Raw genomic sequence first — 14,612 nt, forward strand, 5'->3', positions numbered from 1 at the left:
AAAACACATTATTTTATCTGAAAAATAAAATATGCTGTAGAGAATGACTATTTGGACGCATATTGCTAATTTATTAGCAGAACGAATTATAGAATACCTGAAGAATAGAAAAAACCTACTGTTTTTTCATAGAAATGCTGATTTTTACGAGATCTGTATAAGGAAAGGGTCAAATTTTTAAAATCCAAAGATTATCATTGACCGAAATGCGCCGGAATTAATGATATTTTCTATTTTAGAATGAAAAACGTACCACTAATAGCAATATCACTTGGCTCTCTCATGTAATCGCTGCAGTCAAACCAGTTGAGAAGATTGCCAGTATCGTTAATAACGAACACAGTTGGTGACACGCTGTCAACTGCGACAATGTGTCCTTGACTAGTGACAGCCAGACCTGCCACAATGTCGATGTAACGAATTGCTATTTTCTTTATAAAATGTCCATTCTTGGTGAATATCTGCATCCTCGAACGCTCACTTCCGCGATCACAAACCACAAATTTTCCGCAGTTCCTCATGACAGCTACTTTTCTTGGGTACCAGAGTTGGCCTTCCTCCTTTCCAGGGATTCCAAACTGTGATTTGAACTGTCCAGTTTTATCGAAGATCTGTAACCAAATAAATTATTAACAACTATCAATCATGAATATCATGAATTATGAATGTAGAACCATATTCGGCCATATTGCTTTTACATTCTGCATTATTAATATTTTCTTCATTTTAATTTCAACTCATTTAATTGATAGTAAGATTCCCAATGGAATAGAAACAATTTCCAGTTACAATGATAAATTAATTATTTTATATTGCTGAGACATCTACTATAAATTTATATTAGTGTGTAAATTTACATTAGTGTGACTGATTTATATTATATTACTTTATGTATTTAAAATTTTTATTTTTAAATTTATGTATGACTGTTGGCCATAATATAAATTGATGCAGAAAAACTCAGATTTATAATCCAAATTTTACTCCTATAATGGGCGCGTTGACTTATTATTTGATTGATGTTGATAGAAAATATGAAAAATATTTCTAAAAGAGTAAATCGGTCCAGCACTTTATGAGAAATCGAGTATATGTTTTTACAAAAAGGTGAATATCTTCGATGTCGCTCATCTGATTGAACTCAGACAATATAGTTGAATTATACGATCTACAAACATACCAAACTTCAAAATCATGTCTCGAATTGTCCCCCATTGACCAGGTCGTTCTTAAAATTTCGGTAAAAATCTGTGTTTATTAGTTTAATATGTGATTCCCAAGACAATTTTTCAATTTAAAAATACGAAATATATACCATAGAAAATCCCACTAGTCTCATCCTATTTTTTCCTCGAAAAAATACATAAAAAACACTTCAAAAAACATTTTTGACAAACTAAAAAGATCTTCGTGTTCGTGAGATATGACGTTTCCAAATTAGGCGTCAATGATAAATATCTGATAAAAGGTTAACATCCGGATGACTTTTTTCTACAGAAATTTCGTTGTTATTTGATACTCCAATGCAGTCAAAATGAAGAATTTTTTGAAGACCAAAAAACTTGAGAACCATTTCAACATAGAATGTTCGATATTTACCTGAATTCTGTGATTATTAGTATCAGCAACGATAATGTCCTCATCCGTTCCAAGGCAAAAGCCATGTGGTGAATTAAACTGTCCCTTACTGGGTCCAAGTTGTCCAAACTTGGACCTAATTTGCATTGGTGTCTGTTTGGTATTATTAGTTGAGCGTGGATGATTATAGTTGCCACTCGTTGGCACACCATTATTCCTTGCAGCCATCATACTGTGCATATCACCTTTACGATCATCTCCCGGCGACAATATTGGTGATGTTGAGTTTGACAACGATTGATATCCACCATTCAGCAGAGTATTAGCAGACAAACCTGCCATATTCTGTCCATCATTCATTCCAGGTGATGGTACACGTGCCAAAACCATTGCTCCACTACCATTAATCGTTGAATTTCCCATATCCTGATTGCCAAGTGTATTTCCAAGTTTGGCAAGTGCTTGTAAATTATTAATGGCATGACTCGTTGAACTCAAATCACCAGACAATAAATCGGCAAGTGTAAAGGACGGAGTTGGACTTGGATTTGTGCTCGTTTCATTGAGCTCAACTTTCTCAGCGAGACTGGCTAATTGCTGAAGATTGTACTCCTGTATGCTGGTGAAACCATGCATTGGAGGACCTGGGGGAAGAGATACTGATGGTGGACCAGCTGATGTGACTGGTGGTGGTGGTGGGGGTGGTGGTGGTGATACATCCTGAGGATTTGGTGTACTCGGTGGGATAATATAGGAAGTATCACCCTCGAAGGATGATTGCATTGATCCAGGAAGGGAAATTGGGGAATTGGTACTTATCGAGCTTGGACATGGCATCACCACTGACATCTGTTGATTCTGATGATTTTGATTGCTGTGAACTGACCCCTGTCCATTATCGCACATTGAATTCATCGCTGACATGACATCGGATGAAATATCCACTGGTTTAAATGCCTGAGTACTTTCTGTTTTGAACCTTCCAAACGACTCTAGCATTACTTTCTCAAAGTGTTCATCATCAGTCTGAAACTCAATAGAGAATTTAACATTCAATTTCGGTGTGTTGTTTATCAAATTGATGAGTTGCTTGGCAACGATGCGTTTCAATGCTAGAATTTCTGTTGTATCGCCGTGCTCGAGGAGTCTCGAGGTAAAACGATTGGCGGTTTCAATTTGTTCAACCGCTTTTTCAACATTGTGGAAGGTATCCATTACTTGAAGTTCACGCTCAGAGTGAAGTTTTTCCAATTCGCTCAGTGCATTGTCTCGGCATTTTTCAAGTATTGCTTTGTAGCTTTGAACGGTCTCAGTGATGAGGTCTTTTGCCTGATCGTGTTGGGATTGAAGCTCACTGAGGGCATTTTCTAGTTGACTCGATGCCCGCTTGCACTCTCCCATCTTCGACTTACTTTCTGACATGAGATTGACTAGTTCTTCTTTTTCGCGAGATTCTGCGTCGTTTAGCCTCTCATATTGATGATCTGGAGCTTTGTGCTGAACCACAAGACACTCGTTGCATATGGGTTCCTGTACAAAAATTTTAATATATTTTATTATGTTGTGTTTGAGAATTGTACGGCTCTCTTTAATTTTATTTGAAATATTCTTCAGTTCTTCTCGAGCCTGTTCAAGTAGGGGAGTAGATGGAGACATTTTCCGTGATCAAATTTTACAGTTAAATTATAGACAAAAAAATCTAAAGAGGACAATCAATTATTTAAAGCTATTGGGATATAATGTGTTTTGTAAAATTCTGAACATGATTTAGTTATAATTCTGAACAAATGATGGTTTTACTTTTTCAAATTATCAAATTATTTAATTTATTATTTCATGACTTTGGGACCATCGGACTTGAATATTTTTATATTTAACTTTTATTTCAGATCTAAATACTCAATGAAAAAGTATTTATTTTTAAGGAGTGGATTAATTGCTAAAAAATTAAGTATTCCATCATTTAAAATTAAAAAAATATTGTTCACCCATCGTTCCAAATCACAACCGTTTTTTTTATCTAGACTGACTCTATAGAAAAAGTTAGGATCAAAACTTCTCCATCTTCTTTAGATTCGCAAACTTTTCGTAAAAGCCTAATTAAAAGTGGTGTTGATTACTCCTGCTCTTAAAAGTATATACCCCCGGGTATCAATTTCAGAGGTTTTTCATCCAACGAATCCGCCAACACATTCATTCATTTATGCATCTTATGACTATTTAATGTGTCAAAAAAATTTTTTTGAAGAAAGAAAATGTCATTTACTGATAAGGATTAGCACAAAGCCGAAGAGGTCAATATGATTTAACTTGATAGTAATTTATTTTCAGCACTTGACTATAGTATTCGATCTGATAGATAGAGTAGAACTAACCTGACATGTGTAGCAGTAGAACTTCATGTTTTCAGAGGGATGAAATTGACAGAATATAGGCTTATGAATTGGTACAGTCTCACTATTTCTTTTGAGATCATCAAAAGCAATGACTTTATGGCTCTCGAAGCATCGCATAAACTGATGGGCCGTATTGCAATTTGGACACAAAAAATTGGCACAATCAGAGCAACGTGCAACAGCATTCTCCTTGGCCTTGCAGGATGTGCAGAGTACAGTCATATTTTCAATAGCTGACATATCAAGAATATTGGTAAGCACATAATCACAAGCAAGACTCGCTGCCCCCTTAGCACCGACCCTCGTTTCCTGCTCACACACTGGGCATGTAATGATGAAAGGACCAATACCATTGCCACCGTCGTTGTCAATCAGCTGTGTATTAACACAGTTCTCACAAAAAACATGAAGACAATTTAACAAACGTGGTGATGACAATTTCTTTTCACACAAGAAACAGTACTCATCGTTGTTGCCAGAATTATCGCCTGACATTTTTTCCAGTGGTTCATTATCCTCGTCATTATCATGATCAGCATCACCTTCTTGATCATCACTATCGTGTTTATCATCGTCAATCGATGAATTCGGACCTATTGCACCATTACCAAGACCATTCGTCATGTTCCAATCGGCCAGCGAGTCACTCTGAATATTATCTGTCTCGTCGTTTGTTGGATTAATATCCTCCATCACTTGAACACTCTGAATCGTCGTTACTGCAACTTTCCCGACCTGAGCTGTGCCCGTTGGCACTGCCATCGTCGACGATGCCATTAATAAGTCTTTTATTTTGTATTTCAATTTCAGTGACTTACGTTCGATATTCTCTGCCCTTGAACTCTCGATTTATTTTTTTTTTTGCAGATTAATCAGCCCACGTTCCTCGATGGGTATTTGTTTATTCTTTATTTATTCTTTTCACTTGTTTACCTCTGGCTTTGCGTCTTCGTTTGGAGGCTTCAGGTCACAGAATACATGAAATTATTGAGAGGCGTCACAACGGGCAACGGGGACTATCGACTCTCCGATGCGGCCGCCATGTTGACAGCTAGTACCGCACTCCTGCCGCATAAAATCAAACGGCAATTGTTATTATTTTTTACTTGTCGATTAGCAACTTCTTTCGGGGTTAGAGGGGGATTGAAAGTTGTAATTCACAAATTCATGGCATGTTTGGACGATCACTGGATTTATTGAGTTTTTATTAATTTTTTTTTTATTGAATTTTGGGTTATATACTCGGAACGCGAATGGAGGTGCCGAGAGATCACGAATGGAACTATTATCATGGCCGCCGTATTCGCGACTCGCGAGTGGGGAGACCGACGAGGAAAGTTTTAGTTGATTTTTTATTGTTTGATGTCGTTCGAGCACCTTCGACAAATTAATGAGATAAATGTTTACAAGAGGGATTCTCTTGATATTTCAGTCTGCGGTTGTCGGTCAAAAATAGACTTGCGAATACGTCAATTTTTCGTGGTGGGAGAAAAAAAATGGACGAGATCATATGATGCCAGAGGAGGGAGGGGTGAAATTTTGTGAGGTAAAGGAGGAGAGGGAGAGAGTTTGCATGGGAGAGGGTAAGGGGATGATTATTTTGGGAATATAACTTTTCTTTGGACCGTTTTGAAACTTAAATTTGTATTCTGCAGTGGAATATTTGGAGAAATGACTGGGGGGAATATTGATCGGAATTCAACCATTTGGATGGAAGGGCTCTAAATGTCTGTATTTGGGGGGGGATTTTTGTCAACTACGAGGGGTAAAATGCTATAAAATGGGACATTATTCTACCGAAAATCAACAAAGATAAAAAAATGATGGAAATGATAGGGGAGAGTGAGGTAAAATCGAACAGTAGCTGAAAATGGAATGGCTGGAACCCACCGTAAATTACGTCGCCAGTGATTACAATCATTTTTTTCAAACTACATTATAGAATCAAAACACGTATATGAACCGTCATATGAAATGGGAAACCTCCTAGATATTCTTTGTCTTTAACCTTTTATTTCAGAAATTCTGCAAAATCTGGTAAAAATAACTGCAGATTGTGTTGACTGACTTTTATTATATTTTTAAGGAGTACGATATAATTAATGTCTTTATGTTATAGATTATTTATTTCAGAGGTAGATGAAACTGGAGATTCACCCTCCATGATGATAAATTAAGGCTGATTTTCCTCCTTTCACCTCCGTATTATCAACTAAAAAACAAGCAGGCGAGAGGAGTGATGGGGCTGCAGATAAATTATGCAAATGTAGGGGTATATTTTATTTGCCATCAATAAATTGAGGGCGAACTTCCCAATAGTTTTTACAATACATGTTTTTCTATTAATTTATATCTATTAAGAATTATTTAATTTAATTAATTTTAATTATTTAATTTGGTATTGTGGGTGAGCCAAATCGATTCAGCTGTTATTGAAAGATTTACTTTTTAGTGTAAATTAATTTTTTTATTGAGAGGATGGTATGTGTGGACAAAGATTAATCGTCTGTCCACGTCAGTATTTTATATTTTTTCTCAGAACAGGACCGAAATGTTTAGAATAATTTCAATAAACAGAACCAAAGAGGAATTAATGAACAAAGGCGTTTTCTAAAAAGGGTCCAGAGTGTGAAAACTTTGGTGACTAAGGGTCAGCTGATCTGGAGACTGGAGAAAGATATACCTTCTGGGTACGATAAATAGAAGATTAAAGTTCACAGTCGAATAGTTTTGATATTATTTAGATAATTTCTGTCCATAATCCAATATTTTCAGATATCTCATAAATTACTGGGCCAATTTGACAATCGGTTTTTCAAAATAGTCGTCGTGATGGCCATTATGCACAACAATCACAATATACTTGTCTATAAAAAATTTAGAGACAGTATCCTTTTGCTGTTTTTGCTTCCGAATGGAAGCCTGATTTGATCGACTTTTCGATTCACTCATTTCAATTGCAAATAGCAATTTATCTAGAATGTTATGAAACGTGAAACAAACGATGTTTTTTATATGTCTGTGTGTATGGACTGTAGGATGGCCCATTTTTTCGGATCTCCTAATGTTTAAGAGCCTATCCCGAAAAATGATTCTTCCATTAATAGACTACCCAAGAAAATTATCCAAAAAAAATTTAAACAAATTGTAGTGGTTGCGCGAAGCGTTTTAAGTTCAAGTAAAATGTGTGACCTACTGGCAGTTAAGGGTTATAAAAATTAAGCAGAAGTTAAATACCCTCAACGACGGTCCCGTGTCAGGTAGTAGGAATGACCGCGGGTGGTGCTTCGGGTGTCGTCCAGGTAGTACCTAAGGGGCTTTCTTCCGACATTTACGAAACATCAAAAATCAATTTAGAATTAAGCTATTTTTACGATTCAAATTTTGTTGAAATTTCTGTAAATTGATTAAATGAACAATGTTTATTTTCTAATTAAGATATAAATAATTGAGAGATCTTCATATTCGAAATGAAATTATATGCCATAACCAGCTTAACGTACTAAGGGTTTAGTTCCTTTTCAGGAAAGGTCAGTCCGGCAGGCCAAATTTTTTTGCCTGGTTTCCATTTCACTGTATACGACCGTCATAAAAGCACCGGATGAGTCAGACACCTGTCTCTACACGAAAATTTGACAATTTTCTTTCCTGTTTTTCACCACATTGCATTTGCAAAAAAAAAAATTTCTTCCCTCTAAATGATAGTCAGATAGTTCAATGATCATCTAACCGAATCGAGAAGAATATCGAAAACTCCCGAAGCGTCGTAGACACCACCGAAAATCCCTAAATTGAACAGAAATTACGATTTTTATTTTAATAACAAATCGTTTTTTTGTTGGGAGAAAAATCTTATCTTACTCTTAGCCTTTCTGCCGGAAAGTGTACGATAGTTCATAACGAAAGGTCGAGTCATTGTATTTAAAAAAAATTATTATTGCATTTGGTCTGTCCGTCACGTGTAAATGTCCATAAGAAATTAAACCAGTTGGCGCAACCTCTAAAAATGTTTTTAAAAATCCGAAAAAATTCACATATGATCCTGATATTTTTAGCTATGTGTACCACGAATAGGCAGGGTGAAATTCGATTTCCTTCACTTATGGGCCGTCCTATTACGCAATCATTCCATGAAAAATTGGAATAAGTTGACATTTGATATATTTGATATTATGATACTTTTTATGGTATTAAAGGATCATATGGCGAGTGGGCACCATCGATGAGGTAAAAGAATTGAAGAATTAATTTTTTTGTTAGAGTTCATGTGTTTGTTTTACTCTGACATCCGATGACCTGTAAAAACGTGGGAAAGGAATTTAACGTTTCATGTGACAATAGCCCGAATGATATTAAAGATTGACATTTTCAATGGGCGCAATCGGTTGAGTGGTTTTGGAGATATTGAATGTTTCGCACGAAACCTTTTGTTTCACACTGATAAATAATTGCTTTCGAACACTTTGTAAAATAAAAATGTTTGTTGTAACTGTTGGATTTTTCATGAAATGAATAAAGAGCAAAAGTCAATCTTATTCTCTTCTGATTGTTGAAAGACATTTTTATGGGTTGGAATTGTGAGAAGTGTGAGGTATGATGTTGAGGTTTGATTTTAAGTATGTAGACAAAGTGGAATGAATAGGACTCTTTGAGAGCACGTGACTAAAAGGTCTAGGGTGTTGTTTCCCTTTGTAGATCTAGTTAGTTCCTCCAAGAAATCGGTATAGACCGGATGTGTCTTCCAAGCACAATCATTTGAGTTCAATAATCCTATTATAAAAAGGAGACCCGTGTACAGATCGATATCGATATTTCTCGAAGAAATATCTCGAAAATGCGTAAGCGTAAGACAGAAACCGAAGCGACATCTGTCGATTATATTAGTCGCACATTGGGCTGGAACAAATGAACCGGTAAAAACCATCACATTTGGCAACGTGTTTGAGTGTTTTTATCCTATTATAAAAAGGAGATAATTTATAATCGTGAAACATCATGACATCTCCACCTATTAAATATACGACCAACAGAGCCATTGATCATTTCAATGTTGCAGCTACACTCATGTAAGTATTCCTATTATTATTTTAAAAAAATGAACATATTTCAAAAATTTATTATGCATTCAATCATCATAACCTATCATTGACACGTGTTCGGAGAGTAATTTCATTTTTTTTTCTTAGGAAAATCATCGGCTACGTCGACAGCATTGAAGACCTGAGAGAGTTGCCAAAGTCTCCATCTAAGTGGATTTACAAGTGCATTTTAAATAACAATGATGGCAGAAGGGTTCGCATACTTTGCTCGGGGGATGATGCTCTCAAATACAAGGATGAGATCAAGATGTATCAGGTACAGGTGATTTCCATTCAAAAAGAAAAAAAGTGAAATTGTCACATATAATACCACAAGAGTGGTAGGGAACCTAGAGGGAAATACTCGATAATGTTGAAGATCGAGTGGTATTCAGGAGATTATTTTTCCTATCCAAATTTCGGCAAAGAGAATTGTGCCATGAAATGAAGAGAGGTTTATTTGGTTAAGTTATCGTTTGTTTTTTTTATATATAGCCTACCGGCAGAATTATGAAAAAATTATCGCATATAATACCACAAGAGCTCCGAAATTATCGAATATTTCCCGATAGGTTCGTTGCAAACAAATGAACGTAAGAACGTACGTTATTTATTTGTAGGGAACCTTGAGGGAAAAAAAATATCAACGAATAAATAACATAAATGCCCAGTTCAGTTTTCTAGGTCAGTTTTCTGTTTTGGAAACAAAATGAATATCTATATGAATATCTATGCGAATATCTGAATGAATATCTATGAGAATATATGAAAAATTTGAAATTTTACTTTTTAGATAATAAAAATCACTGGAGGGATTATTAAAGCGGCCAATCCACAGTATCGGCGATCAACGGACACTGTGAGCGACAAAGAATTTCAATTTGCACGTAGGAGCACTTTCGACATCTTTGGCACATTTAACATTACGAATGGAGCTGACAATGGAAGGTCGAAGGTCATCTCATATAAAAAATTGAGATGGAGAACGTTTGTGCTGCTCGCGGGCCAGTCCAGATCACTGGATGGCTCAAAGAGCCATTCAGAAGCATTACCACGGTAAGTGGTTCGAGTTATGGATCTGGCATGTTTTGCACAAGGGTCCATCGCATGACCATTCACGTGGTAACATACATCCCGAGAGAAGATTTGATCGAGGGAATCAAAATGACCATTAAAGGTCGAGTTGATTGTCGTGGGGATGGTTTTGTTCTGAATATTAACAGCATGGATGACATTGCAGTCCTGACTGAGGATGTAGCCCTCAATGAAGATGAGTTGGATGATGCTGTCGAAGCACCTCCTCTCATTCTCAAACGAGGGGCAGCTGAATCTGCATCTGGAGAGGCGATGGACGTCGCGAATAAGGTACTTTTTTTTATTAATGGTTATGGTTATCCAAATTTAATTACTTTTAATTTTTCACTATTCTCCCTTCAATGCAAGAGAATATTGCAATATTTTCATCTAATGTTGGCTTAGTTTCAAGCAGAATTCAGTATAATATTTTCATTAGAACATTAATAAAAAAAATTTTCTATGGAAATATAAATGAAAATGCATTGAATCATTCATTAAACAGTTATTAAGAACAGATAATCTTTTTTGTTTCAGAAACTGAAAGCTGAATAGCTTTAATGACGTGCTATTTACTCTGGAAGTTCAATTGCAAAATTGAAAATTTTTTCTATAACAAGTTCTAGACTGTTATTTTTTCACACAAAAATTGAGTTCTATAACAAGTTTAACACTGTTATTTTTTTACGCAAAAATTTAATTCTATAACAAGTTTAATACTGTTATTTTTTTACACAAAAATGAAACATTGACAAGCTTGAGCTCTTTAAGAATCTGATTTTTTACTTTTAAAGACTGCCAACTTCATAGCAGTAAGGTTAATACTCATTTAGCTTTAACAACCAAAACAGATGGAATTATAATAATCTATTCATGAACATTAGTATTTATTCAGAATTTATTTCAATATATGGCCCTGTTTTTGAAGAAAAAGTATTACTAAACATTTGTATTTTTTATATATAACAGAGAAAACTGAAGACTAATTAATTTTATGATTAAAGTAGATAAAGCTCTCCGGAATCACAGATAAGTGATACAAAGGATGTATTCATGTTAATGTTTGTTCATATTTCTTAACATATGTTGTAATGTCAATTATAATTGTTGGAACATTATTTTTGTTTTCATTTCAAAATCCGTCCCACTCCTGTAAATGTTTATTGAACGCAAGTGGCATAGATTTGGAGTTAATGGTTTCATTAATAAAAATTTAAAACGCGATTTTTTTGCAGACATTCAGTTTGAACCTTCCCTACGGTTGTAAGTCGCAGGTATACACCTTGGTGCGGCAACAATGTCTCCTGCACTACTACTCACGAAAAAAAATTCGCAAGCAGCGCTGTTCTTGGTTATGTGAAGGGAATAAATAATCTCAATCGCATAATTTGATGTTCACAAATAATTAGAAAATCTTTAATTATTAGATTAGATTATTATGAGACTAAGAACGCCCTCTTCCTGACTTGACTGATTGCTGTCGCTATTATAGCTAAATCTCGAATTTGCGGAAATGTTCTCGATTCTGTATACCGTATGCTGCCTCGCACTGTATAGTATATGCAATCTTAGAGCAATCGAAATATATTAAGATTTTCCCAATTGTCTTTTTCCATGAGTTTTAATTTTAACTTCGAAGATAGAATAAGAGCATTCATTTTCTAGAGTTTTCAATTCTTATGATTTGGAAAAGATGGCGCGTGCGTAGCACGCGCGGACGATCTCGTAAAGAATAAAATATTAGGTGTGTGAATAAGTCTTTCCCGTTTTTTGTAAGAGATGCCGCCACCAATACTGTGCGAGTATTCAATGGTTACATATGTCATAATCAAAGCTTATTCATCTGTCAACAATTCCACACTAACACATTAGTTGAAATTTTCTGGCATCATACATTTTTGATATCGTGAAAATGTCGAAATTTGAGCCGAGTCGACGTCATTTGCGGGAAGTTTCACTTTATTGGTTCAATTTGAAGAAATCTGCTGCCGAGGCGCATTGATTGCTTCAGGAAGCTTATGGAGAAGGTTGTGTCGATGATTCAAGTGTTCGCGGATGGTTTCGACGCTTCAAAAGTGGTGATTTCGACGTGGAAGACAAGGAGCGTTCCGGGCGGCCGCAAATCTTTGAAGATCAAGAATTGGCGACTTTGCTTGATGAAGATTCGTGTCAAATGCAAGAAGACGATGGCCAATACTTTCAATAATTCATTTATAACCATTTTTTCACAATAAAGGCTCAAAATTTGAAAAGAACGGGAAAGACTTATTCACACTCCTAATAGTTTAAATTACTTATAAAATTATTATTTCCTATAATCCATTTCCAATAGTAACGATGGAGTGTAAAGTAATATGTTGGAAGAATTGTTAACAAATTCAAAAGCAGAACTCTAGTTATGTTTGACGCATCGGCTAACATTTTTGCGTCCGGGTGGAAGTTTTGCAATGGTTTCTATTGAAAAGAGCAAAAACAATACGATCACATTACAGACCTATAAGTTTATATTAATACTATGAGGTCATTGTTTTCTGGAGAGCGCGTCTGTGTGGTCTTACGACGAAAACTCCAGTTTATGTTTATTAAATAATATAAAAAAATCTTTGTTCATGGAAAGAAAGAAAGCGTGATGACGATGCTTTGGTTTTTGAGATTTCAAGATCGTTTGACAGTTCGACGACTGCTCTCGAAGTGGGAACACATAATCATAAAACAAAACTGCTCTTACTTAAATCCTCTATTTTTCATTAACCTGCCTTCTAATTGATAAAATGTAATAGTTTCATTTTCGCATTTTTTAATTTTCATTCAAACTCATGCAAAATGGTGTGAAACGTAAAAAACGAAGCTCGGTGACAATGTCTGTGGGTCCCCCCTCCCTGTCACTACTTTTCCAAATTTTGATGTGATAAAATTAAACCAGAAAAGGAGAATAAAATTCCAAAAAATTTGAAATTTTATTACATCGCAGGTCCTAACTAGGACTCATTCTGGGCACAGAATCCGCTCGACTGATCCAGTAGTTCCTCAGAAAAATCAATTTTGTTGTCAAATGTTTGTTAAGAATATTTGTAACACTAGTGGGCCAATTTACCTTTTGTGTGTGTGTGTTATTTAGAACCGTAATCTGTGTTTTATTAGATCTTGGATCTTGTTTACCAGAGAAATTCAATAGAGGAATGTTTGAGGGTAAAATTAATGGAGTCTTGAATAAAAAAGTTTGGAAGGAGCTTCGCAGAATTGACCTCCATTTTATCCACAGACACTCTTTCAAAACTATCTCACAAATTTACAGCCCTGTGCAATCGTCTACAAAAAAAATGAACAATTAGTCATCAAAATATACAAAACGTATGTCTTTGAAAAATATTTTGCTTGATTTTTTGACTGGAGCCTGGATACATGACCGAGTTTTGTGGATTGAAGGCCAGTTCAAGGTTAAGTATCATTAGATGTTTAATTACCGCGCATGCTGAATGGGCGAGAGGATGGATGAATAAATGAATATTGGCACTGGGGCTTTTCGAATGAACGCATTTTTTCTTAATCCCCAAACAACTGAAGTTCAAAATAATGAATTTTTCTCTCGCCCAAAAACAATGAAATGAAAAAAAATCAATTTGTAATTACGAATTTTTCTAAAATATTTCCAGGGATTTTCAGGAGTTCAAACGATGTCTTTTATCGCTGGAGGAAAAAATGAAAACAAGAGAATTAACCACCAACCGCACAGTCTATTGTCACCGGAAAATCACCCAAACCAACTTGATTTCGTAAACGATTAATGCACATTATGTGGATTTCATATTAACACCAATCATTGTTATAACCTATGAAAAAAATTATTTTTTGTAAATATATGGAGATTAGAGTCCTTAAATTCTTCGAGTTTCATTCCAAAAAACATAACACAGATATATTTAACAAACTTACCACAAAAACTGATTTTCTTCTTGATGGTTCTGATCGTCAGCTCAAATCTCCATTTAAAAATCACCCCGATATTATTCTCAGTTTATTTGTCAAGAAATCCCCCTGGATGAACCAAGCTCTGCAGAGTATCTTCATCAGACTCACCACTCGATGGATTTTTTTTCACATATGCATAAAAAATAAAAAGACATGCGCAAAATGTCGTTGGTGTCTCAAGTATTAACCAGGTGATTGAAAAATGACTTGAAAAATATCGACAAATGTCTTAAATACTTGAGAAAAATATATCGATGGCTTTTATATTGTGGAGAAGAGGGAACAACAACTATTGACCAGCCGAGTGGAAGGGTATCAGCCGTCCCAACCTACTCAATCCACCTAACGAAGGAGAATGGCAGCAGCATAGCATCAATATGGCGGCGTTAAATGTTGTCTCCTGTGCCTTTGTGTGTGGTCACACGTATTGGCCTGCGTTTGTGTTCATGTTTACACGTGTAGGTACATTGTCACGGCTGTCATCTGTCAAGAAGATCGCTGCTGTTTGACATCTGCC

The 14,612-nt window shown here is 35.5% G+C and overlaps 2 protein-coding genes and 1 long non-coding RNA gene across 5 annotated transcripts in view; 2 read left to right on the forward strand and 1 right to left on the reverse strand.

Annotated features, from left to right (window-relative positions):
* LOC135170400 (brain tumor protein) overlaps window positions 1-14,604 on the reverse strand; it is a 27,872-nt gene extending 13,268 nt beyond the window's left edge. Inside the window, exons 1-5 of one of the 2 annotated variants that reach the window (XM_064136178.1) lie at window positions 14,060-14,604; window positions 4,793-5,039; window positions 3,954-4,729; window positions 1,600-3,108; window positions 254-611 (exon numbers count right to left, since the gene is read on the reverse strand). In XM_064136178.1, the coding sequence (XP_063992248.1) occupies window positions 254-611; window positions 1,600-3,108; window positions 3,954-4,667 (2,581 nt within the window). In that variant the 5' untranslated portion in view covers window positions 4,668-4,729; window positions 4,793-5,039; window positions 14,060-14,604. Of the gene's footprint in view, window positions 1-253; window positions 612-1,599; window positions 3,109-3,953; window positions 5,040-14,059 lie in introns of both variants that reach the window. The other variant, XM_064136177.1, reaches the window with a different exon arrangement.
* On the forward strand, window positions 6,859-11,242 carry LOC135170410 (uncharacterized). Of its 2 annotated transcripts, XR_010300380.1 has the most exons (5): window positions 6,864-9,040; window positions 9,161-9,329; window positions 9,846-10,108; window positions 10,293-10,417; window positions 10,664-11,242. XR_010300380.1 is itself a non-coding variant. In XM_064136196.1 (4 exons), exons 1-4 carry the CDS (start codon window positions 8,970-8,972, stop codon window positions 10,668-10,670), a joined length of 510 nt encoding a protein of 169 aa, XP_063992266.1. In that variant the 5' UTR covers window positions 6,859-8,969; the 3' UTR covers window positions 10,671-11,242. The 2 variants fall into 2 exon arrangements, 1 of the variants encoding a protein (XP_063992266.1); XM_064136196.1 differs by lacking the exon at window positions 10,293-10,417 and having other exon boundaries at window positions 6,859-9,040.
* On the forward strand, window positions 11,859-13,957 carry LOC135170414 (uncharacterized). The gene is made up of 2 exons (XR_010300383.1): window positions 11,859-13,563; window positions 13,780-13,957. It is a non-coding gene; the product is annotated as an uncharacterized LOC135170414 (long non-coding RNA).
* Window positions 14,605-14,612: the final 8 nt, after the last annotated feature.

The sequence above is a fragment of the Diachasmimorpha longicaudata genome, chromosome 17, assembly GCF_034640455.1.
Source record: "Diachasmimorpha longicaudata isolate KC_UGA_2023 chromosome 17, iyDiaLong2, whole genome shotgun sequence".
NCBI lineage: Eukaryota > Metazoa > Arthropoda > Insecta > Hymenoptera > Braconidae > Diachasmimorpha > Diachasmimorpha longicaudata.